Source organism: Artemia sp. Qi Xiang Cuo, chromosome 20 (assembly GCF_049724085.1).
Source record: "Artemia sp. Qi Xiang Cuo chromosome 20, ASM4972408v1, whole genome shotgun sequence".
NCBI classification, from domain to species: Eukaryota; Metazoa; Arthropoda; class Branchiopoda; order Anostraca; family Artemiidae; genus Artemia; species Artemia sp. Qi Xiang Cuo.
The window spans coordinates 1,293,566-1,317,373 of record NC_142813.1 but is presented as its reverse complement, the minus strand read 5'-3'; the positions used below and the strand labels follow the sequence as shown (position 1 = coordinate 1,317,373).

At 36.1% G+C, this 23,808-nt stretch overlaps 1 protein-coding gene across 1 annotated transcript in view; it reads right to left on the bottom strand.

Annotated features, from left to right (window-relative positions):
- The window catches only part of Rpn5 (regulatory particle non-ATPase 5), a 58,677-nt gene extending 35,188 nt beyond the window's left edge, over window positions 1-23,489 (bottom strand). Inside the window, exons 1-2 of the mRNA XM_089106277.1 lie at window positions 23,440-23,489; window positions 5,472-5,641 (exon numbers count right to left, since the gene is read on the bottom strand). Coding sequence (XP_088962403.1) covers window positions 5,472-5,621 — 150 coding nt within the window. The 5' untranslated portion in view covers window positions 5,622-5,641; window positions 23,440-23,489. The remainder of the gene's footprint in view (window positions 1-5,471; window positions 5,642-23,439) is intronic.
- Window positions 23,490-23,808: the final 319 nt, after the last annotated feature.

The window sequence follows — 23,808 nt, the reverse complement described above, 5'->3', positions numbered from 1 at the left end:
AGACCAAACTATAAATTCTTAAAGGAAAACCAGAAAGATTCAAACTATTATTTTATGTTTCCCTGAAAAAGACCATGTCAATATAAAACGAACAGAAATTAACAAAAAAAAAGATTTTCCATGGAGTATTATCATCAGCAAATGCAACAAGAATAGCCCTCTGAATGTGGACTATTATTATGAGCAGAAAGATTTATGAGGGGTTGTGATAAGCAAAAGCAACAAGAGTATTCTCTTAAGGGGGGGCTATTATTATGAATTAGAATGGCAAAGCATAAATAAGATAAGCCTATTAACTGCATAAATAATATCGTTAATATACATTAAGAACAATACAACTCTTAGATCCTGGACTCTCTCAGATGTGAGGAATTTTGCCACTCCCCTCTGTCAAGTCATGGCTTAATATTTATATCACGATAGTTTGAGAAGGATAATTGCCCTTTTAAATATTTACTGGAGCAGTCGGTAGGGGGTGGTTGAAATATCAAAGACAAATCTGATGATCTTCTTTTGTGTATTTCCCAAGTGGGGTCTCTTCAGACATCTTTTGTTAGAGGGTACTCCCCACTTTTCCCTTTTTTTGCAGGTAAGCGTATGGAATTATTTTTTATGTTGCTCTTAAAACATTTATGCAATAAAGAGGAGGGGTCACTCCACATCACCCATATTGCAAGCTCAATCCAAAAACTCCTCCGAATGAAAAGAGGTTAGGGAGTAAATTATTCGCCCCGCCCTCTATATGTACCTCAAGGGCCCTTTATTTGGGGCTAAAAATGCTCTTTTTAATACTTCTGCCCCGCAGACCCCCTGAATATCTATTATCCCTCCTCCACACTCTACAGCACCCATATTGCAGAATCAATCCCAAAACTCCGAATAAAAGAGGTTAAGGAGTAAATTATTCGCCCCACCCTCTATATTTAGCTCAAGGGCCCCTTATTTTGGGCTAAAAGTGCTTCTTTTTATACTTCAGCCCCTCAAACCCCCTGATGATCTATTATCCCTTCTCCCTAATGATAGTATAAAAGTATATACAAAAGTACATAATTAATGAGACCTCGAATGAACCAGTATAGTCAAATGAAGTTTAAAATAATTGCCTGTAATAGCCATTTATTATTAATTTATTGCGTATCAAACAGTTCGTAAAAACGAACTGTAAGTAAGGAGCGACCCGGCTCAATAGTAACCAAAACTCCAAAAACAGAATCTTGATGCCAATAGATATGACAAATAAATCAGATTTTTATGCTGATTCCAAATATGAGTTTCATCAAGTTTAGTCTTACCCATTGAATGTTATGCGCCTGAGAAAATTTGCCTTATTTTCGAAAAAAGGGGAGAAACACCCCCTAAGAGTCATAGAACTTTAATGAAAATCACACCATCGAATTCAGCATATCAAAAAACCCTACAGTAGCACTTTCACGTTCCTATCTGCAAGAATGTCGAATTTTGTGGTTTTTTTTAGAAGAAAGATCATGGATGCTTGTTTTTTTTTTTTTTTCAGGTGAGATCGTACCTATCCAGTTTTCCTAGAATATTGTGAGAGGGCTCATTTGAACGGAAATTAAAAGTTCTAGTTCCCTTTTTAAGTGACCAAAAAAATTGGAGGGCAGCTTGGCCCCCTCCCACGCTGATTTTTTTCCCGAAGTCACCCAACTAAAATTTTGGGATGACCATTTTGTTCAGCATAGTCGAAAAATATAATAACTATGTCTTTAAGGATGACTTTATCCCCCACAGTCCCCGGGGGAAGGGCTGCAAGTTATGAACTTTGCCCATTGTCTACATATAGTATTGGTTATTGGGAAGTATACAGACGTTTTCAGGAAGGATTTTTTTATGGGGGGGGGCCTGGAGGAGGCGGTTACTCGCGAGAATCTTTCCGTGGAGGATGTATCCTTGGGGTAAGGGACATTTCTATGAAGGGGGCACCGGATTTCCCAGCATTATTTAAAAAACGATCAGAAATTAAATTTAAAAAAAAACAAGTTTTTTCAACTGAAAGTAAGAAGCAACATTAGAACTTAAAACGAACAGAAATTATTAAGTATATTAGGGGGTTCGCCCCCAAGTCAATACCTCACTCTTTACGCTACAGTTTTTTTTTTAGTGCTTTCAAAAGAGCTATATATTCTAATTAAACGACCTTGGTGATTCAGGGGTTTGTGATTTAAACAGAGTGTTAACTTTAGCGTAAAGAGCGTGGTATTGACTAAGGGGAGAATATATACGTATACCTCATATACGTAAAAACATATACGTAATAAAAAAACCATAAAAAAAGCGATACGGCTCAATAGTAATCGAAACTTTTAAAAACGGTATTTTGATGTCAATAAATGTATCAAAAGAATGGGCTTATAATGCTGATTCTAAATATATAAATTTTATTAAGTTTAGTATTACTCATCAAAGGCTACGAGCCTGAGAAAATTTACCTGATTTTGGAAAGCGGGGGGAACATCCCCTACAAGTGAAAGAATTTTAAGGAAAATCAAACCGGCAGATTCATCCTGTCAGAAAAACCTATTGCTTAGCTCATATCTTCAAAAATCTGCAACTTTGTATTTTTTGCCAGAAGAAAGATCACGTATGCGTGTTTATTCTTTTTATTTTTTTAGGGGTAATCGTACCAACCCAGTGGTCGGTACTGACCCAGTGGTCCTACAACATCAAGAGAGAGCTCATTCGAACGGAAATTAAACGTTATATTGCCCTTTTCAATGACCAAAAATTCTTGAGGGTAACTTGGCCCCCTCCTACGCCCCTTTTTTCCCAATTTCGTCTGATTCACAAGGAAACAAGTTTTTTGTACTTTCATCAGAGATATTTCTTCTAATTAACGGCCTTTGTGATTAAGGAGTCATTCTCAAAGAATTGGACCACGATTTGAACTTAATGTAAAAAGCGAGGTATTGACTAGGGGGCGAACCCCATAATATATGTAATAAAAATATACGAATATAAAAGTTCGTTACGAAAGTTAATTTGCAAATTACGTCAGAGCCAAATTTAGAGAAAGCCATTTAGCAAAAGAAAAGTAAAATTAATATGCAAATTTTGTTTTACTTATTCAATGACGGTGAGCCAAAATAAAAGCTGCATTAACTAAAAAACGTTCAGAAATTAAATAAAAAACAAGTTTTTAACTGAAAGTAAGGAGCGACATTAAAACTTAAAACGAACAAAAATTATTCCGTATATGAAAGAGGCTGTCACCTCCTCAATGCCTCACTCTTTTCGCTAAAGTTTTTTATTGTTTAAAAAAATAAAGTTGTGGGAAAGTCAAACTTTAGCGTAAAGAGCGAGGCGTTGAGGAGGTGACAGCCCCTTTCATATACGTAATAATTTCTGTTCGTTGAAGTTTTAATGTTGCTCCTTACTTTCAGTTGAAAAAACTTGTTTTTTTTTTTATTTAATCTCTTTAGGCACAAATGCACCACTATTAAGACCTATTATTGAGGCCACCATTAAGGCAGTATTAAGCCCACTGAATCTAGAAGAGTAAATCCATTTTCCATCCACGGCCGTACCCAGGATTTTTTTCGGAGGGGGTTTTACTCGAGAAAATTGGGGGGGGGGGGGGTACACAACAAAAAACACAGAAAACACATACAAAATTTGTTTATGTCCATTTTTGTTACGTTTTTACGAGTCAGACAAACATTTCGGGGGGGGGGGTTCAAACCCCCTCCCCCCCCCCCTGGATACGGCCTTGTGGCCATCCCTCAATTTTAATTCAATAGCATTTTGAATCTCTGAGGCAACAAACAGTTGCTTAACACCATGAAATAGTAGAAAATGTGCCACATGAAATGTGCCACAGCAAAGAGGCTGTGTCACTTTGCTGTGGCACAGCGTCTTTTGCCACAAAAAAAGAACAAGAGCACTTTATTTCTGGAATGACTTTTCCTTGTTTCTAAAAATTAGAGCAAAGTTTCTCTAAAATATGAGGCATACACTGTCTTGAACTTCAACTTCAAGTCTGTTCCAGATTTTCTACAAGAAATTTCTAATAAATTGGCTTGTATGTATTTGATTTTTTTTTCTTCTAGTCAATGTTTTGTCTATACAATGACGATTTATTTCAAAGCACTATTGTGGCCAACTTATGGTTTAAGGTTTTTTTAAGGCCATCTTAAATAAAAAGAGTCATTACTTTCCTAGACCTTCGAAAATAAAAAAAAAACACTTTAATTTAACAATAGGCGATGTTTCTAGGGCTTATAACTTTTGATAGCTATCTCTAAACTTTAGTACCAAGCAAATTAAAAATGAAATTTTATTCTCTGAACCAAGACTGTATCCAGAGGGAGTAGGGGTATTGAACTCCCCCCACCACCACCCCCCCCCCGCCCCAAAATGTTTTTTCGACTCGTAAAATGTGACAAAAATGAATATTGACAATTTTTTATGTGTTTTAACGTTTCTTGTAACCCCCCTCCAAAAAAAACATTTCGTATCCCACCCCCACCCCCCAAAAAAAAAAATCTGGATACGACCCTGGTCTGAACTGGTTAAGTGGAAACTTACACAGCCAAATATATCTTTAAATAATCAAAAAGAATTGGGATCCAATTTTTAACCAAAAAGCCCTCTATAAGCACTTATGCAGTTCTTGGTAGTTGTAGGGTACAAATTTGAAAAAAAGAAATACGCATGAAAAATCAGCAAAAAATTAGCTAAAAAAAATATGGCACCAAAGGACTTAAGAGAACATAGCTTTCCTTTGAAGGTGCAATTGTCTTTGGGAACCAACATATTATTAATGTTTGAATTTTACAGAAAAAAGGCATTTAGAAATTTAACTTGAGTAGTTTTGCCTATTTATTTTCACAGTTTAGGTGGGCAATACTGAGAAGAAAGAGGTTCTTCTCAAACTGAAAGAGTCAGAGAAAATCTTAGAAAATCATGGCATCTGGGTATGAATTGACCTAAGGCAAATGGACTTATGAGGCAAAATGGGTTTTTATTTGGACATTCTTGATACTTGTGTGAATTTTGCATATTTCAAGTCATTTTGAAAACTAATTCATTGGATGTACATATTTTTATCAAAATTTTGTTTTTCAAATTTTGGGTAGTGTTATCATGGGTTGCTCTTTACTTACAAATTTTTTTTACCACAAACCGTTTGATTAGGATATAAAGCAGACGTATACAGTAAAATACATCTTGATATGACAATTTAGCATTTATAGCCCAACGATAATAGATACGGAGATAAGATTTATAGCAAAAAACCTGTGCGCCATAGCACCATAAAATATAGCCTACATTTTTAGCTCGAGGAACAGAATACAACTTTAAATAATACAAACCAAGGAATGAAAAAAAAACACAGCAAGATCTATCATTTTAACCGACAAAAAACAACCATAATTAAATTGCAAAGAAGGTCAGTATGAATAGGAATTAAGAGTGAGGAAAAGAGGGGGGAAACAGTTGAAACTTGTACTTACAGTTCGAACTTGTTTTTCCAAATTCAAAAGTTTTTCAAGGCCTTCAAAAAACGATCCCTCTTTGGCTTCTTTTTCCAGCTTTGGTAGGCTCTCGTCAACGGTTGTAGAGTAATCAACTTCCATTTTTGTGCTTTCGGGTATCACTTCCATGACGCTTACGTAAATTATTTCTGAAAACAAAAATCCAATACCATATTATTCAGGCAGTTTTATCGTTTGGATTGTTAATTTCTTTATAAAATTTTTGGGAGCAGTTTTTACTTTGTAGTCAATTTATTTTAGCCATTATGACCACATTCGGCTCCAATATATAGAAGCAACAGACTTGTCACAGAAGTTTGTTAAAGGTCCTATTTGACCTTTAAAGATCCTATGTTAAACCTCCAATAAATAGAAGCAATATTCTTGTCAAAGAAGTTTTTTACAGGTCCTATTTGACCTTTAAAGATCCTATGTTAAACCTCCAATAAATAGAAGCAATATTCTTGTCAAAGAAGTTTCTTAAAGGTCCTATTTTACCTTTAAAAATCCATATGTTAAAGCTCCAACAAATAGAAGCAATATTATTGTCAAATAAATTTGTTAAAGGTCCTATTTGACCTTTAAAGATCCTATGTTAAAGCTCCAATAAATATAAGCAATATTCTTGTCAAAGAAGTTTGTTAAAGGTCCTAATTGACCTTTAAAGATCCTATGTTAAAGCTCCAATAAATAGAAGCAATATTCTCGTCAAAGAAGTTTGTTAAAGGTCCTATTTAACCTTTAAAGATCCTATGTTAAACCTCCAATAGATAGAAGCAATATTCTTGTCAAAGAAGATTGTAAAAGGTCCTATTTGACCTTTAAAGATCCTATGTTAAACCTCCAATAAATAGAAGCAATATTCTTGTCAAAGAAGTTTGTTAAAGGTCCTATTTGACCTTTAAAGATCCATATGTTAAAGCTCCAATAAATAGAAACAATATTCTTGTCAAAGAAGTATGTTAAAGGTCATAAATGACCTTTAAAGATCCTATGTTAAAGCTCAAATAAATAGAAGCAATATTATTGTCTAAGAAGTTTGTTAAAGGTCCTATTTGACCATTAAAGAACCTCCAATAAATAGAAGCAATATTCTTGTCAAAGAAGTTTGTTAAAGGTCCTATTTGACCTTTAAAGATCCTGTGTTAAAGCTCCAATAAATAGAAGCAATATTCCTGTCAAAGAAGTTTGTTAAAGGTCCTATTTGGCCTTTAAAGATCCTATGTTAAAGCTCCAATAGATCAAAGCAATATTCTTGTCAAAGAAGTTTGTTAAAGGTCCTATTTGACCTTTAAATATCCTATGTTAAAGCTCCAATAAATAAAAGCAATTTTCTCGTCAAAGAAGTTTGTTAAAGGTCCTATTTGACCAGTAAAGATCCTATGTTCAACCTCCAATAAATAGAAGAAATATTCTTGTCAAAGAAGTTTGTTAAAGGTCCTATTTGACCTTTAAAGATCCTATATTAAAGTTCCAATAAAAAAGGTCCTATTTGACCTTTAAAGATCCATATGTTAAAGCTCCAATAAATAGAAGCAATATTCTTGTCAAAGAAGTTTGTTAAAGGTCCTATTTGACCTTTAAAGATCCTATGTTAAAGCTCCAATAAATAGAAGCAATATTCTTGTCAAAGAAGTTTGTTAAAGGTCCTATTTGACCTTTAAAGAAGCTCCAATAAATAGAAGCAATATTCTTGTCAAAGAAGTATGTTAAAGGTCCTATTTGACCTTTAAAGATCCTATCTTAAAGCTCCAATAAATAGAAACAATATTCTTGTCAAAGAAGTTTGTTAAAGGTCCTATTTGACCTTTAAAGATCCTATGTTAAAGCTCCAATAAATAGAAGCAATATTCTTGTCAAAGAAGTTTGTTAAAGGTCCTATTTGACATTTAAAGATCCTATGTTAAAGCTCCAATAAATAGAAGCAATATTATAGTCAAATAAGTTTGTTAAAGGTCATATTTGACCTTTAAAGATCCTATGTTAAAGGTCCAATAAACAGAAGCAATATTCTCGTCAAATAAGTTTGTTAAAGGTCCTATTTGAACTTTAAAGATCCTATGTTAAACCTCCAATAAACAGATGAAATATTCTTGTCAACGAAGTTTCTTAAAGGTCCTATTTGACCTTTAAAGATCCTATGTTAAAGCTCCAAAAAATAGAAGCAATATTCTTGTCAAAGAAGTTTGTTAAAGGTCCTATTTGACCTTCAAAGATTCATATGTTAAAGCTCCAATAAATAGAAGCAATATTCTTGTCAAATAAGTTTGTTAAAGGTAATATTTGACCTGTAAAGATCCTATATTAAACCTCCAATAAATAGAAGCAATATTATTGTCAAAGAAGTGTGTTAAAGGTCCTATTTGACCTTTAAAGATCCTATGTTAAAGCTCCAATAAATAGAAGCAATATTCTTGTCAAAGAAGTTTGTTAAAGGTCCTATTTGACCTTTAAAGATCCTATGTTAAAGCTTCAATAAATAGAAGCAATATTCTTGTCAAAGAAGTTTGTTAAAGGTCCTATTTGACCTTTAAAGATCCTATGTTAAAGCTCCAATATATAGAAGCAATATTCTTGTCAAAGAAGTTTGTTAAAGGTCCTATTTGACCTTTAAAGATCCTATGTTAAAGCTCCAATAATAGAAGCAATATTCTTGTCAAAGAAGTTTGTTAAAGGTCTTATTTGACCTTTAAAGATCCTATGTTAAAGCTCCAATAAATAGAAACAATATTCTTGTCAAAGAAGTTTTTTAAAGGTCCTATTTTACCTTTAAAGATCCATATGTTAAAGCTCCATTGAATGGAAGCAATATTTTTGTCAAATAAGCTTTTTAAAGGTCATATTTGACCTTTAAAGATCCTAGGTTAAAGCTCCAATAAATAGAAGCAATATTATTGTCAAAGAAGTTCGTTAAAGATCCTATTTGACCTTTAAAGAAGCTACAATAAATAGAAGCAATATTCTTGTCAAAGAAGTTTGTTAAAGGTCCTATTTGACCTTTAAAGATCTTATGTTAAAGCTCCAATAAATAGAAGCAATATTATTGTCAAAGAAGTGTGTTAAAGGTCCTATTTGACCTTTAAAGATCCTATGTTAAAGCTCCAATAATAGAATCAATATTCTTGTCAAAGAAGTTTGTTAAAGGTCTTATTTGACCTTTAAAGATCCTATGTTAAAGCTCCAATAAATAGAAGCAATAGTCTCGTCAAAGAAGTTTGTTAAAGGTCCTTTTTGACCTTTAAAGATCCTATGTTAAACCTCCAATAAATAGAAGCAATATTCTTTTCAAAGAAGTTTGTTAAAGGTCCTATTTGACCTTTAAAGATCCTATGTTAAAGCTCCAATAAATAGAAGCAATATTCTTTTCAAAGAAGTTTGTTAAAGGTCACTAAAGAATCCTCAATACGACTCAAATTGTCAACTCTGGAGCTCTACAAGCAGAAATGTTAGATTGTTTAGTGCTACAATTTAAGGTAATATATAGCTCACTTAACCTATACTCTTTTTATTTTCAATAGAGTGAATTTTTCAGCTTAAATCACATGTCAGGCAAGATAAAGTGATCTTGAACCTCCTATAGAAAATCTTGCTGGTGGTGTTTTGAGGTTATGACCTGACATCCCAGTTAAGCCTCAATTCAGCATTCACCAGCCTTGATTAACCTCTTTCAGGAGGGTTCTAGGGTTTGAGACTGGACAGTGGCTTCAGTCAGACATCATGTTCTAGTGTGGGAGAGAACACACTAAGAAGTGTTTATGCTCTTGTCTAGTGCAATGGGGGACCCACACTATTAATTTAACAAGGTTTCTCGTGCAACAGGATTTTTTCTTAATATTAACAACTGGTAAACAAGTGGTAGGTAGAAAAGAGTCACACTATTGAAGATACCAATAATGTAGTGTAAGTAATTTTGGCTATATATTTGTCCATCAGGGGGAAGGCAGGTGGGGATTTAAGTAAAGCAGTCCATATTTAGGAACGATAGCATTTTAGGATATTTCAAAGTAGTCTCAAGAATTTTAAAGTGTTTCCTTTTGGAAGGTAGAAGTAATAAACTGATACTGAAAATGTGGATAATAGTGGAGGTAAACAGGAAAACCTGATTAAGCTGACCTCAAAATAAACTCTCCTCCAGAAGCAATTATTAAATTATGAATATGAAACAACAACAAAAAATCTCTAGATATTTTGGTCAAATATACAATGGCTATCTTCAGAAGATAAACTTATATGTGACTGTATATGCCAGTGTATATGTGACCAAAATACCCGGAGAATTTTTTGTTGTTGTTTCACTGTGAAATTAAAGGATTTGTCCCTATTGAACTGCTATTTGGACATGGTGTATTCACTTTCATCTAAGCTAAATTATGTTGAAAACTGCAAATTTACCAAATGCTTTTTGGCATTTTCATTGAAAAATGACAAAATTACCCCTTAAGACACTGTAGAGTATCAGTTTAGGGTTTCTACTCTGAAGAAGGAAACATTATAAAATTCTGAAGACCATTAAAAAAAAGTCTAAAATACTTACTTGTACTAAATAATTCCTTGAGTTGTACAAACAAACTTTGCCCCCTCACTGCCTAAAGGTTGAATATATACCCCAAATCCTATTTACACAATGAAAAAATGTTTTTTTTTAACAGACATTAGCTATTAAATCAACTTAAAGAAAATAGTTAGCATGGAGAAAAGTAACTGCATATATGTAATTTGGGGTATAAATTTGACCATTAGGGGATGGGTATGAAGTTTATTGGTACACCTTAAAGAATTATGTATGCTATAAGTGAGTATTTTAGACATTTTAAAAGTACTTTTGAGAATTTTGAAGTGTTTCATGTCTCTGATATAAGCCTAGAATAGGGGCTGTTGAGAAGGAAACATGTTAAGGAAATCATTCTTGCTTCATGATTAAATAAAAGAAAAGTTTTTTTTAACTGAAAGTACGGAGCAACATTAAAACTTAAAATCAACAGAAATTATTTGGTATCTGAAAAGGGCTGCCCCCTCCTCAATAACCTGCTCTTTATGCTAAAGTTTTTTAGTACTTTTGAAAAATCTCCTGATTCTAATTAAATGACCCTTGTGTTTCAGGAATTTTTCTTAAGAAATTGAAACAAAAGGTCAAACTTATGTGTAAAGAGTGGTGTTTCAATTTCTTAAGAAATTGAAACAAAAGGTCAAACTTTTGAGTAAAGAATTATGTATGCTATAAGTGAGTATTTTAGACATTTTAAAAGTACTTTTGAGAATTTTGAAGTGTTTCATGTCTCTGATATAAGCCTAGAATAGGGGCTGTTGAGAAGGAAACATGTTAAGGAAATCATTCTTGCTTCATGATTAAATAAAAGAAAAGTTTTTTTTCAACTGAAAGTAAGGAGCAACATTAAAACTTAAAATCAACAGAAATTATTTGGTATCTGAAAAGGGCTGCCCCCTCCTCAATAACCTGCTCTTTATGCTAAAGTTTTTTAGTACTTTTGAAAAATCTCCTGATTCTAATTAAATGACCCTTGTGTTTCAGGAATTTTTCTTAAGAAATTGAAACAAAAGGTCAAACTTTTGTGTAAAGAGTGGAATATTGAGGAGGGGACAGACCATTTCATATACCACATAACTTCTGTTCATTTTAGTTTGTAATGTTGCTCCTTCGTTTCAGGTGAAAAAAATTATTTTTCCTATTTAATATCTGATTTTTTTTTTTAAATACAGCTGGGAATTCTGCCTCCCTCTTGATGGAAACCCCTCCCCCACAAAAATACCCTCCATGAAAGGTTGTGGCGGATTGTCCTCCTCAAAAACATATTTTCTATCTAGAAATCAACTATGCTGAACACAATGGAAGTTGTTCCTGCCATTTGAAAGTTGTGAAACGCATGGCTCTCGTTCAAAAAGAATGTCCTGGAATCAGCGACAGCAAATGTTGGTCGGAAAAAGCTTGGATTCAGTCGGATACGCTTGACGTCATAGAGCAGAGACGCAAGGCGAGATTACTTGGTGACATGCCAACCTATAGAAGCCTTAATGGGGTCCGCAACAAACTGATACAGCGAGACAAGAAACTGTTTCTGGAAAGAAAGGCACATGAGCTAGATGTTACAGCTGAGAAAGGTGACATTGGCAGTCTCTACAACCATCTCTATGATTAAAAAGGAGACATAGCCCCCTCAGTAGCATGTTTTGTCTTTGTGAATGGCCAGGCGCTCAACAAGAAAGCTGCCCAGGTCAGTCGATGGAAAGACCACTTCTCAGGCCTCCTCAACGCCAAAGCCGTAACGCAGACTGACCAGGAACTCATCAGCCTAGCCGCCAGCACCCAGAAACTGCTGACAAGTGACACAGACACTCCTTTCACGTCATCAGAAATCTACTAAGCAGTAATACGTTTGAAGAACAACAAAGCGGCAGGCGTATGTGGAATATCTCCTGAGCTCCTGAAGTATGCCAGACCGGCGATGCTACTTTGGCTCCATATGCTGTTTTCTGTGGTTTGGCATACAGAATGGATCCCGAAGGACTGGCGAGCTGGTATAATCCTGCCCTTATGGAATAGAAAGGGGAGCCAGAGCATCTGTTCGAACTACAGAGGCATAACGCTACTTTCAGTGCCTGGAAAGCTCTTTGCTATGACCCTGCTGGATAGATGCACGAGCATCCTCAGAAGAAAGAGGAGAGTCCAGCAGGCGGGGTTTATGCCCGGGAGATTCACTGTTGAACAAATATTTACCATGCGCCAGTTAATTGAGAAGACGAATGAATTCAGGAGGAAAGCATATGTAGCCTTTGTGGACTTCAAGGCTGCGTTTTACTCGGTGGATCGCAACTCGCTCTGGCTGATACTTCGATCATTTGGTCTACCAGACAAATACTGCAAGTTGTTTGAAAAGCTTTACGAAAAGACCGTGGGTTGCGTCCAAGTCAACGGCAAACGGAGCACGACATTCGGCATCAAAACCGGTGTACGACAAGGGTGTTCTGCCGCCCCGGAACTGTTCAATTGCGTAATAGACCATGTCATGACACAAACAACAAATCACCTGCCCTTTGGTCTGCAGTTTGGAGATCTTGTTCAGACGGATGCTGACTTCGCAGATGATCTTGGTCTCGTCGCTGACTTGATCGACAAGTTGATCGACGCTATTGAAGTCCTGCAGGAAGAGGCAGCAAAGGTAGGGCTGAAATAAACTGGCTTAAAACGAAGATAACGGAAAATGAGCCCCCAAGACCCGTCTCGCCTCCGGAGAACAGAGCTGTTTGCGGAGCTCCGGTTGAAGTCGTAAAGAACCTCATTTATCTTGGCTCCGTGCTGTCTAATGAAGGCTCTATAGAGGAAGAGGTGTGCAGCCGAGTTTCAAAAGCCTCGTCTATCGTCGGAAGGCTCAACAATTTCTGGAGAATGCCGCATATATCTAGGTGCACGAAGATGCGAATTTATAATGCATCCTTAGGCTCGGTCCTCCTCTATGCAGCGGAAACCTGGCCTCTCAAATCAACAATCCTCAGAATGATAGACGTCTGCCAGACGAAGCAGCTCCGCCAGATTGAGGGACTTCGGTAGAACGATTTTGTAAGCAACGCAAGGTTGCTCGCACTCACCTCCCAAGTACCATTCTCTGTCCAAATAGCGCACTGTACTCTCAGATGGTTCGGACACCTCCTACGTATGCCGACGACAACCCCAGCCCGAATAGTCTACGATTTTGACGCTAAAGCTAATGGCTGGTCTCGACCAAGGGGCAGACCTCAGACAAGGTGGAAAGAGAGCCTTAACAAATTCCTTGAGATAGCTAATATCGCTGTCAAAGAGGTCCCACTAGTAGCAGTAGCCCGGTCAGCCTGGAGGAGCAGAGTTGCGACACTCTCTACACCACCCCCAACGTGGCAGGAGCCTTAAGTCAAGTAATTAAAGTGTTTGGGGGAAGGCGGGGCGGGGGTGGGGGCTTTTTGCCCTCCAATCACTGTCGACTATTAAAGATGTCACTAGCCCTTTGAATTTCCAATCGAATGTGCCTGTTTTGAAGTTTCTACAACAAAGCCTTCTATAAAAACCTTATATGCCCCAAAGGTGTAACTTAAAACCCTGGCCCTGAGGGTTGTGGGGGAGTGTCCTTCTCAAAAACATATTTTCTACCTGGAAATCAACTATACTGAACAAAATGGCTATCTCAAAAGTTTGATTTGATGTGTTTGGGGAAATGATGGGGGGGGGGGGGGGGGGCTATTTGCCCTCCAATGATTTTCAAATATGAAAAAGGACAAGAGCCCTTTTAATTTCCAATCATAGGAGTCTGTTTTTAATTTTTGACGACCATACCTTATTTATAAACCACATATGCCCCTAGGGCAAAACTTACCACTCATGCCCGGAGATTTGTGGGAGAGTGTCCACGTGACAAATATATTTTCAATCTGGGAATCCGCTACGCTGAACAAAAAGGGCTATCACAAAATTTTGATTGGATGTCTTTGGGGGAATGAGGGGCGTAGGGGGGGGGGGGCTAGTTGCCCTCCAATCACTTTCGACTATTAAAAAGGGCACTAGCCCTTTGAATTTCCAATCGAATGAGCCTTTTTTGAAGTTTCTATGACAACGCCCTCAATAAAACCTTATATGCCCCCAGGGCATAACTTAAAACCCTTGCCCTGAGGGTTGTGGGGGATTGTCCTCCTCAAAAACATGTTTTCTATCTGAAAATCAACTACGCTGAACAAAATGGCTATCTCAAAAATTTTGATTGGAGGTGTTTGTGGTATTTACGGGCGTGGAGGAGGGGCTAGTTGCCCTACAATCATGTTCGACTATTAAAAAGGGCACTGGCACTTTGAATTTACAATCTATTTAGGCTTTTTTGAAGTTTCTACAACAACACCTTCTATAAAAACCTTATATACCCCCAGGGCATAACTTAAAACCCTTGGCCTGAAGGCTGTGGGGGAGTGTCCTCCTAAAAACATATTTTCTATCTGGAAATCAACAACGCTCAACAAAATGGCTATCTCAAAACTTTGATTGGATGTGGTTGGAGAAATGATGGGCGTGGGGGGGGGGAGGCTAGTTGCGCTCCAATCACTTTCGACTATTAAAAAGGGCACTAGCCCTTTAATTTCCAATCGAATGAGCCCGTTTTGAAGTTTCTACGACAACGCCTTCTATAAAAACCTTATATGCCCCCAGGGCATAGCTTAAAACCCTTGCCCTGAGGGTTATGGGGGAGTATCCGCCTCAAAAATATATTTTCTGTCTGGAAATCAACTACGCTGAACAAAACGGCTCTCTGAAAATTGTGATTTGATGTGTTTGGGGAAATGATGGGCGTGGGGGGAAGGGGGTTAGTTACACTCCAATCACTTTCGACTATTAAAAATGGCACTAGCCCTTTGAATTTCAAATCTAATGAGCCGGTTTTGAAGTTTCTACGACAATGCCTTCTATAAAAACCTTATATGCCCCCAGGGCATAACTTAAAACCCTTTCCCTGAGGGTTGTGGGGGAGTAGGGCTATCTGAAAATTTTGATGGGGTGTGCTTGGGGCAATTATGGGCGTGGGGGGGGGGATAGGTTCCCTCCAATTATTTTCTAAAAATAAAAAGGTCACTATCCCTTTAATTTCATATCAAATGAGCCTGAGTTGAAGTTTCTACGACCAAGTTGTCTACAGTTAACTTATTATCCCCAAAGGCATACATGAAAACACGGTCCATGAGGTGTTCGGGCGGGTATCCTCCTCAGAAACTCGTTTTCTATGAGGAAATAAAATCCGCAGTACAAAATGACTATATCAAACTTTTGATTTGATGTGTTTGGAGAACTGTGGGGGGGTCTATTTCCCCTCCTATCACTGTCGATAACTAAAAATGGCGCTAGCCCTTTAATTTTCAATCGAATGAGCCTGTTTTGAAGTTTTTACGACAACACATTCTATAAAAACCTTATATGCCCCCAGGGTATAACTTAAAACCCTTGCCCTGAGGTTTGTGGGGGGGGGGTATCCTCCTCAAAAATATATTTTCTATCTGGAAATCAACTACGCTGAACGAAATAACTATCTCTAAATTTTGATTGGATGTGTTTGGGGAACTGATGGGCGTGGGGGGAGGGGGTAGGGGGGATAGTTAGACTCCAATCACTTTCGACTATTAAAAAGGGCACATGCCCTTTAATTTCCAATAGAATGAGCCTGTTTTGAAGTTTCTTCGACAACGCCTTCTTTAAAAACCTTATATGCCCCCAGGGCATAACTTTAAACCCTTGCCCTGAGGGTTGTGGGGGAGTGTCCTCCTCAAAAATATATTTTCTATCTGGAATTCAACTACGCTGAACGAAATGGCTATCTCAAAATTTTGATTGGCTATGTTTGGGGGAATGATGGGCGTGGGGGGGGGCTAGTTGCCCTCTAATCATTTTCGAATATTAAAAGGGCACTAGAACTCTCGATTTTCAATTGAATTAGCCCCCTTTGAAGTTTTTACGACGACCCGTTCCGTATGATGTTCCTCCGGGAAAAAAAAATAAATAAATAATAATAATAATAAAACATTGGAGCCGTATGGCCTTTACTATAGGCAACGCTACAGCATTGCCTCTGATTATTTTTTTTTTTCCAAGAGACACTTCATATGGAATGGATTGTCGTAGAAGCTTCAAAGGGGGCTGATTCAATTGGAAATCAAGAGTTCTAGTGCCCTTTTTAATAGCCGAAAATGATTGGAGGGCAACTAGCCCCCCCATCATTCCCCCAAACACATCCAATCAAAATTTTGAGATAGCCATTTTGTTCAGCGTAGTTGGTTTCCACATAGAAAATAAATTTTTAAGGAGGACACTCCCCCACAACCCTCAGGGCAAGGGTTTTAAGTTATGCCCTGGGGGCATATAAGTTTTTAACGAAGGCGTTGTCGTAGAAACTTCAAAACAGGCTCAATCTATTGGAAATTAAAGGGCTAGTGCCCTTTTTAATAATCGGAAGTGATTGGAGTGTAACTAGCCCCCCTCCCCCCCCCCAAGCCGACAAATCCCCCAAAAACATCCAATAAAAATTTTCAGATATCCATTTTGTTCAGCGTAGTTGATTTCTGAACGGAAAATACATTTTTTAGGAGGATACTCCCCCAAAACCCTCAGGGCAAGGGTTTTAAGTTGTACCTTGGGGCCATATAAGGTGTTATAGAACGCGTTGTTGTAGAAACTTCAAAACAGGCTCAAACGATTGGAAATTAACGGGCTAGCTCCCTTTTTAATAGTCGAAAGTGATTGAAGTGTAACTAGCCCCCTCCCCCCCCAAGCCCATCATTTCCCCAAACACATCCAATTATAATGTTGAGATAGCCATTTTGTTCAGCGTAGTTGATTTCCAGATAGAAAATATAGTTTTGAGGAGGACACTCCCCACAACCCTCAGGGCAAGGGTTTTAAGTTATACCCTGGGGGCATATAAGGTTTTTATAGAAGGCGTTGTTGTAGAAACTTCAAAAAAGGCTCATTCGATTGGAAATTAAAGGGTTAGTGCCCTTTTTAATAGTCGAAAATGATTGGAGGGCAACTAGCCCCCCCCCACGCCCATTATTCCCCAAAACACATCCAATCAAAATTTTGAGATAGGCATTTTGTTCAGCGTAGTTGATTTCCAGATAGAAAATATATTTTTGAGGAAGAAATTCCCCCACAACCCTTAGAGCAAGGGTTTTAAGTTATGCCCTGGGGGCATATAAGGTTATTATAGAAGGCGTTGTCGTAGAAACTTCAAAACAGGCTCATTCGATTGGAAATTAAAGGGCTAGTGCCCTTTTTAATAGTCAAAAGTGATTTGAGGGCAACTAACACCCCTCTCACGGCCACCTTTTCCCCAAACACATCCAATCAAAGTTTTGAGACAGTCATTTTATTAAACTTAGTTTTATGTTCTGGAAATTAAGTCTTTGAGAATGACAACTCCCCCAGAGCCCTCAGGGCAAGAGTTGTAATTTAAGGATTCATTTCCCCAAACACATCCAATCAAAATTTTGAGATTGCCATTTTGTTCAGCATAGTTGATTTCCAGATAGAATATATTTTTGAGGAGGACACTCCCCCAAAACCCTCAGGGGAAGGGTTTTAATTTATACTCTGGGGGCATATAAGGTTTTTATAGAAGGTGTTGTCGTAGAAACTTTAAAAAGGCTCATTTGATTGGAAATTCAAAAAGCTAGCGCCCTTTTTAATAGTTAAAAGTGATTGAAGGGCAACTAGCCCCCCCCCCCCACGCCAATTATTCCCCCAAACGCATCAAATCAAAATTTCGAGAGCCATTTTGTTCAGCGTAGTTGATTTCCAGATAGAAAATATATTTTTGAGGAGGACACTCCCCCACAACCCTCAGGGCAAGAGTTTCAAGTTATGCCCTGGGAGCATATAAGGTTTTTATAGAAGGCGTTGTCGTAGAAACTTCAAACAGGCTCATTCGATTGGAAATTAAAGGGCTAGTGCCCTTTTAATAGTCGAAAGTGATTGGAGTGCAACTAGCCCCCTCTCCCACGCTGATCATTTCCCCAAACACATCCAATCAAAATTTTGAGATAGCCATTTTGTTCAGAGTAGTTGATTCCAGATAGAAAATACATTTTTGAGGAGGACACTCCCGCACAACCCTCAGGGCAAGGGTTTCAAGTTATGCCCTGGGGGCATATAAGGTTTTTATAGAAGGAGTTGTTGTAGAAACTTCAAAACAGGCTCATTTGGTTGGAAATTAAAGGGCTAGTTCCCTTTTTAATAGTCAAAAGGGGTTTGAGTGCAGCTAGCCCCCTCCCCCCACGCCCATCATTTCCCCAAACATATCCAATCAAAATTTTGACATGGCTATTTTATTCAGCGTAGCTGATTTCCAGATAGAAAATATGTTTTTGAGGAGGACATTCCCCCACAACCTTCAGGTCAAGGGTTTTAAGTTATGACCTGGGGGCATATAAGTTTTTTATAGAAGGCGTTGTTGAAGAAACTTCAAAAAAAGGCTCATTCGATTGGAAATTCAAAGGGATAGTGCCCATTTTAATAGTCGAAAGTGATTGGAGGGCAACTAGCCCCCCCCCACGCCCATTATTCCCACAAATACATCAAATCAAAATTTTTACAAATTCATTTTCTTCAGCATTGTTAATTTACAGATATAAAATATTTTTTTCAGTATGACAATCACCCACACCGCTAGGTCACTGGTTTTAATTTCTGCCCTGGGGGTGTGTACGGTTTTTATAGTAGAATTTGTCGTAGAAACTTGAATAATGGCTCTTTCGATTGGAAATTGAAAGGAGCATTGCCTTTTTTAGTAGTCGGAAGTGATTTGAGGGCAACTAGCCCCCCTCTCACGCCCACTTTTTCGCCAAACACATCCAATTAAAATTTTGAGATAGCCATTTTATTAAACATAGTTTTAAGTTCTAGAAATTAGGTCCTTGAGGATGACAACTCCCCCACAGCCCTCAGGGAAAGAGTTGTAATTTAAGGATTCTCCAAATCCTTCCCATTATTTCTTATGGAAGGGATGGTTGTATAAACTTTGGAGAGGTCTCATTTGACTGAAAATTGAAAGTTCTTGTTCACTTTTTAAGAGTCAATAGAGATTGGAGGGTGGCTAGCCCCCCTCCTCCACGCCCTAAATGCATCAGATAAAAATTTTGAGATTGACATTTTGTAAAATACTTCAAAGTTCTGATAACAAAAAACTCTGGTGTCAACACAGCCCACCAGGGCCCAGGGGTAGGCGTTGTAAGTTATGCCCTGGGGCATAACTTATTAAAGGGGGTTTTTAACTTATGGGAAGGGGTTTTGTATGGGAAGAATACATAGGAAATCTATTATAATTATCCAATTATAAGGTTAAAATATATACTCTGAGATAGATGTAAAATTGCTTTGGCACACAAAATCCTATTAAGGTCATTTCCAAACAGTCCTGATCCCTTTGTGTCAGCAAGTGAAATAGTCTAAACCCCCTTATTGGAGCTATTTTTTCAATCCATTCATTGTTGTCAATCGCTGTCCATAAGTTATGCAAGCTGTCTATTGTTCATATATAAGGTTTTTGTCAGAGAGGTAATTGTATAGACTTTGAAAAAAGCCTCATTCAATTTAAACTGAAAGTTCTAGATCCGTTTTTTAAAGTCAAGAATAATCAGACAGTAAGCACCCCCCCCCCCCCCATGTCATAAAAACTTGAAACTTTTTGCAATCAAAAACTAACAACAATTAATTTAAAAATAAACTTTCCGAAAAATAAGTCTTTTAAAGAAAATTAAAGGCCCTTACGAAATGAGGATCAGCAAATACAAGTGACTGTTAAAGCTAAAACTAAAAGCGAGAAAAAACCACCTTCAAAAAATCAATGAAACCCAAAACGAACAGGAATTAAATTAACATTAGTAGCAAAAAACATACAAAAAGAAATGTCCTAAATTAATCAATAGAACTTAAAGCAAGTAATGCCTCGATCGAATATGAAAATCTAGCTTAAAACAAAAATAAATATTTTGCTATTAAAGTATAAATGAAGCTTAAAACAAACAGAAATTAAATAACAATCAATGCAAACAAACATACAATATATATTAATGTAAATGAATAAATAAATCTTCAAACAAGTGAAACTTAAATTGAATATGCAAATCAAGTTTGAATCAAATAAAAATAACTACAAACAAGAGTCTGGGTATTGCCTCACTGCAGAAGCCTAAAACGTACTGCGTCATTGGCGCTTTACTGAAAACGAATTATATTACAAATGTTTTCTTTTGTACTTAATATTTAAAATAAACATTAAAATTACAGTAAAATTTTGAACTGATGAGCTGTTAGCAATTAATATCCTTATGTATCAAATATTCATTTTAATTTATTAGTTTTTGTCAAGAATCGTCAAGAAAAATAAAGTTTCGCTGCAAAAAAAAATTGGATACTGCCCCCTTCTTTAACTGTAAAAACCTAAAGCCTTCTGCGTCATTGGTGCTTTCATTAATATCATTATATATCTAATATTCAATCTCATTTTGTTTATACTTTCCAAGACTGTTCAAGACTCATATAGTTTTGCCATTTTTTTGAACTCTGCCATTTTTTCTAACTAATGGTGTTGGTTTGTTATGAAAACATTCTATGGCTTCTAGGCATTTCTATTTGAGCGGTAAACTGCACCTCAAACTTTGTGGAACATGCATTTTCTTGCATGAAACACCAAAATATAATAAAATGTCAAGTTTCGGAGTGTTCCACCACTCACAAGCAAGTGCCATTGGTATTTTTGAATCCACATGGTCAATTTAGGGGGTGGAGGGTAGGCTAATTCTTGTAGCAGCCCCATTCCGTCATGGTATGATTCACACTTTCAACACCTGGTGTCCAGACTATCATATAATCTACCAAGCATACAATTACCCCAAATCAGTATCAATAAACAAATGAAACCCAAAACAAACAAATATTAAAATAAATATTAGAGTCAAACTCAAAATGAGCATAAATTAATATGAGTAGGGTTCAAAACCCCTATGCTTTCTAAAAGCCAGAATATAATTTGTACTTCACTGAAAAAAAATGTGCATTGTCAATTTAATATACATATGCTGATATTTATTCCCTAAAATCTTAATTAATGAAAGAATTGTTTTCAGTAAAGCACCAATGACACAGTGGGTTTTAGGCTTCTGCAGTGAGGCAATACCCAAACTCTTGTTTGTAGTTATTTTTATTCAATTCAAACTTGATTTGCATATTCAATTTAAGTTTCACTTGTTTGAAGATTTATTTATTCATTTACATTAATATATATTGTATGTTTGTTTGCATTGATTGTTATTTAATTTCTGTTTGTTTAAAGTTTCATTTATACTTTAATAGCAAAATATTTGTTTTTGTTTTAAGCTTGATTTTCATACTCAATCTAAGCATTACTTGCTTTAAGATTTATTTATTCATTTATATTATTACTTGTTGTATGTTTTTTCCTATGACTGTTTATTTAATTTCTTTTCTTTTTGGGTTTCATTTGTTCTTTAATAGTAATTTCTGGTTGTTTTGAGTTTGAATTTTAACAGGTATTTGTATCTCCTGAGCTTAAGTTTAAAATGACCTTTACTTTTCTTTGAAAAACTTATTTTTTGGAAAGTTTTTTTAATTAATATGGGAGTAAATGTGATTTGTGATGCAAATGGATGTTATATTTAGATTGAGGATACAATTCTAGGTATATTTTTGCACATTAGGGGGGTGGGGGTACATATACTGTGAATATATAGGTTCTAGAAAATCCATGAATTTCTTAGAAAAACTTGAAAAACAAGGAAAGAAGTGAAGATAAAGGCTCTCCCCTGCAAAATGTGTCAACTAGGATTATTCTGCATATTATGTAGCAGGAATTTTTTTCTTAATATGTTTCCCTATGGCCAGATGGACTCCTAGGCTTAAGATACTGGTTGGTTGGTTGGCTAATTCAAAGATTTGTATACCATATATATACACTGTCAAATTAGCTATCTGGTGGTATTTTGTAACAATAGTGATAATTAAATTTGAAAAAAACCCTGTATTATTAACATATTTTATGCTATTCAGAATAAATTCTAACTATTATTAGTCAACTAGTTGGAGAATGAATTGTTTTCTGGGGCAATGTTTCATTCCAGCTAGTTGGCAAAATTAAGTTTTGCTGGGGAGAAGTTATTAGTCAACTAGTTGGAAAAATTAATTTTTGCTGGGGAGAAGCTATTAGTCAACTAGTTGGCAAATTTAGATTTTTCCTATACAGATATGCCAAATTTTCAAACTAGATGGCTAAAATGTTTTTAATTATAAGGAGATTGGACAGTACCATTCTATATAAGCTTATAAACTAATTTTGGTAAATATCTACCAAATCATATTATTGAGTTAGGACTAAAGTGAATACACCATTTGATGCCTTTTAGGTAAAGTTCTACCAAATCATATTATTGAGTTAGGAATAAAGTGAATACACCATTCAATGCCTTTTTTTATGCTGATTACGAATATAATAATTATTTCTATTGGAAATGACTTTCAGCCCCCCCCCTATATATGCCAATTCAGGGTTAGGTTAGGTATATATAGGGGGGGGGGCTGAAATTCATTTCTGATAGAAATGATTATTATATTTGTAATCAGCATAAAAAAAGGCATCAAATGGTGTATTCACTTTATTCCTAACTCAATAATATGATTTTGGTAGAACTTTACCACCTTTTTTTATGCTGATTACAAATATAATAAGCATTTCTATTGGAAATGAATTTCAGCCCCCCCTATATATGCCAATTCTGGGTTAGGTTAGGTATAGCCTATATAGGGGGGGGGGCTGAAATTTATTTTTAATAGAAATACTTGTTATATTCGTTATCAGCATAAAAAAAGGCATCAAATGGTGTATTCACTTTATTCCTAACTCAATAATATGATTTGGTAGATATTTACCCTGATTTTTCCAATAGGCTAGTCAAAGGGTGGAGTCCCAAAAAAAATGGGAAATACAGCCTATAGTTTGGGCATATATTTGAAAATTAAAGGGGGAGCATAGGCCCAATGGAATATTATTATTTCAAAACATGTTGCCTTCTCAACAGCCCCAAGTCTAGGCTTATATCAAGCTTCTTTCTAGAGAGTAGAAACCCTAAAATTATAGCAAATGGTTTTGTCAGGGTAACAACCATTAGCCTAGGCCTACATAGCCTATTTGATAGCCTAGGCAAGAGCACTGGTTAGGGAATAAAATGGCATGGTTATTTTCTTGTAATTTCTGAAGAGCAACTAATAAAGTGTGACTTTGCTAGGCTATTTTGAAAGGGCAGCCTATTCTTTGAGAGAAAATCAGCCTAGGAAAAGATTTGATTTAGCATTTTGGCGTCGAAGGCAGAAAAAAGATAAATCTGAAATTTGTAAATCAATCAAAGTAAGCTTGCCAACCAGTCTTTAAACACTAATCCAAAAATGATGAATCAAAATTTAAGTGTTATTTCTTCAAGAAATGTTGCGCTTTTTCAGAGCAGGTCATCTAAAAAATGTTTCAGTTATTAAGTGAAGATAGCGCTTTGGACGTTATTTCTGTCAAACCAAATTCTTGAAATAAGATTTAAAATTATCACTAGAAGAAAATTTTTTTTTAAAAACTGAATTGTCAAATTGCAAACTTTGGAACAAAAAAAAAATTACTCATGTTTATAAAACTTAGGTAAATTTTTTTGCAGTTTATATTATTAACTTGAATAAAGTAAACATACCAATCGATGCTGATATTATATATTTGCAAATTAACGAGGGGGGGGGGGAGTAAAC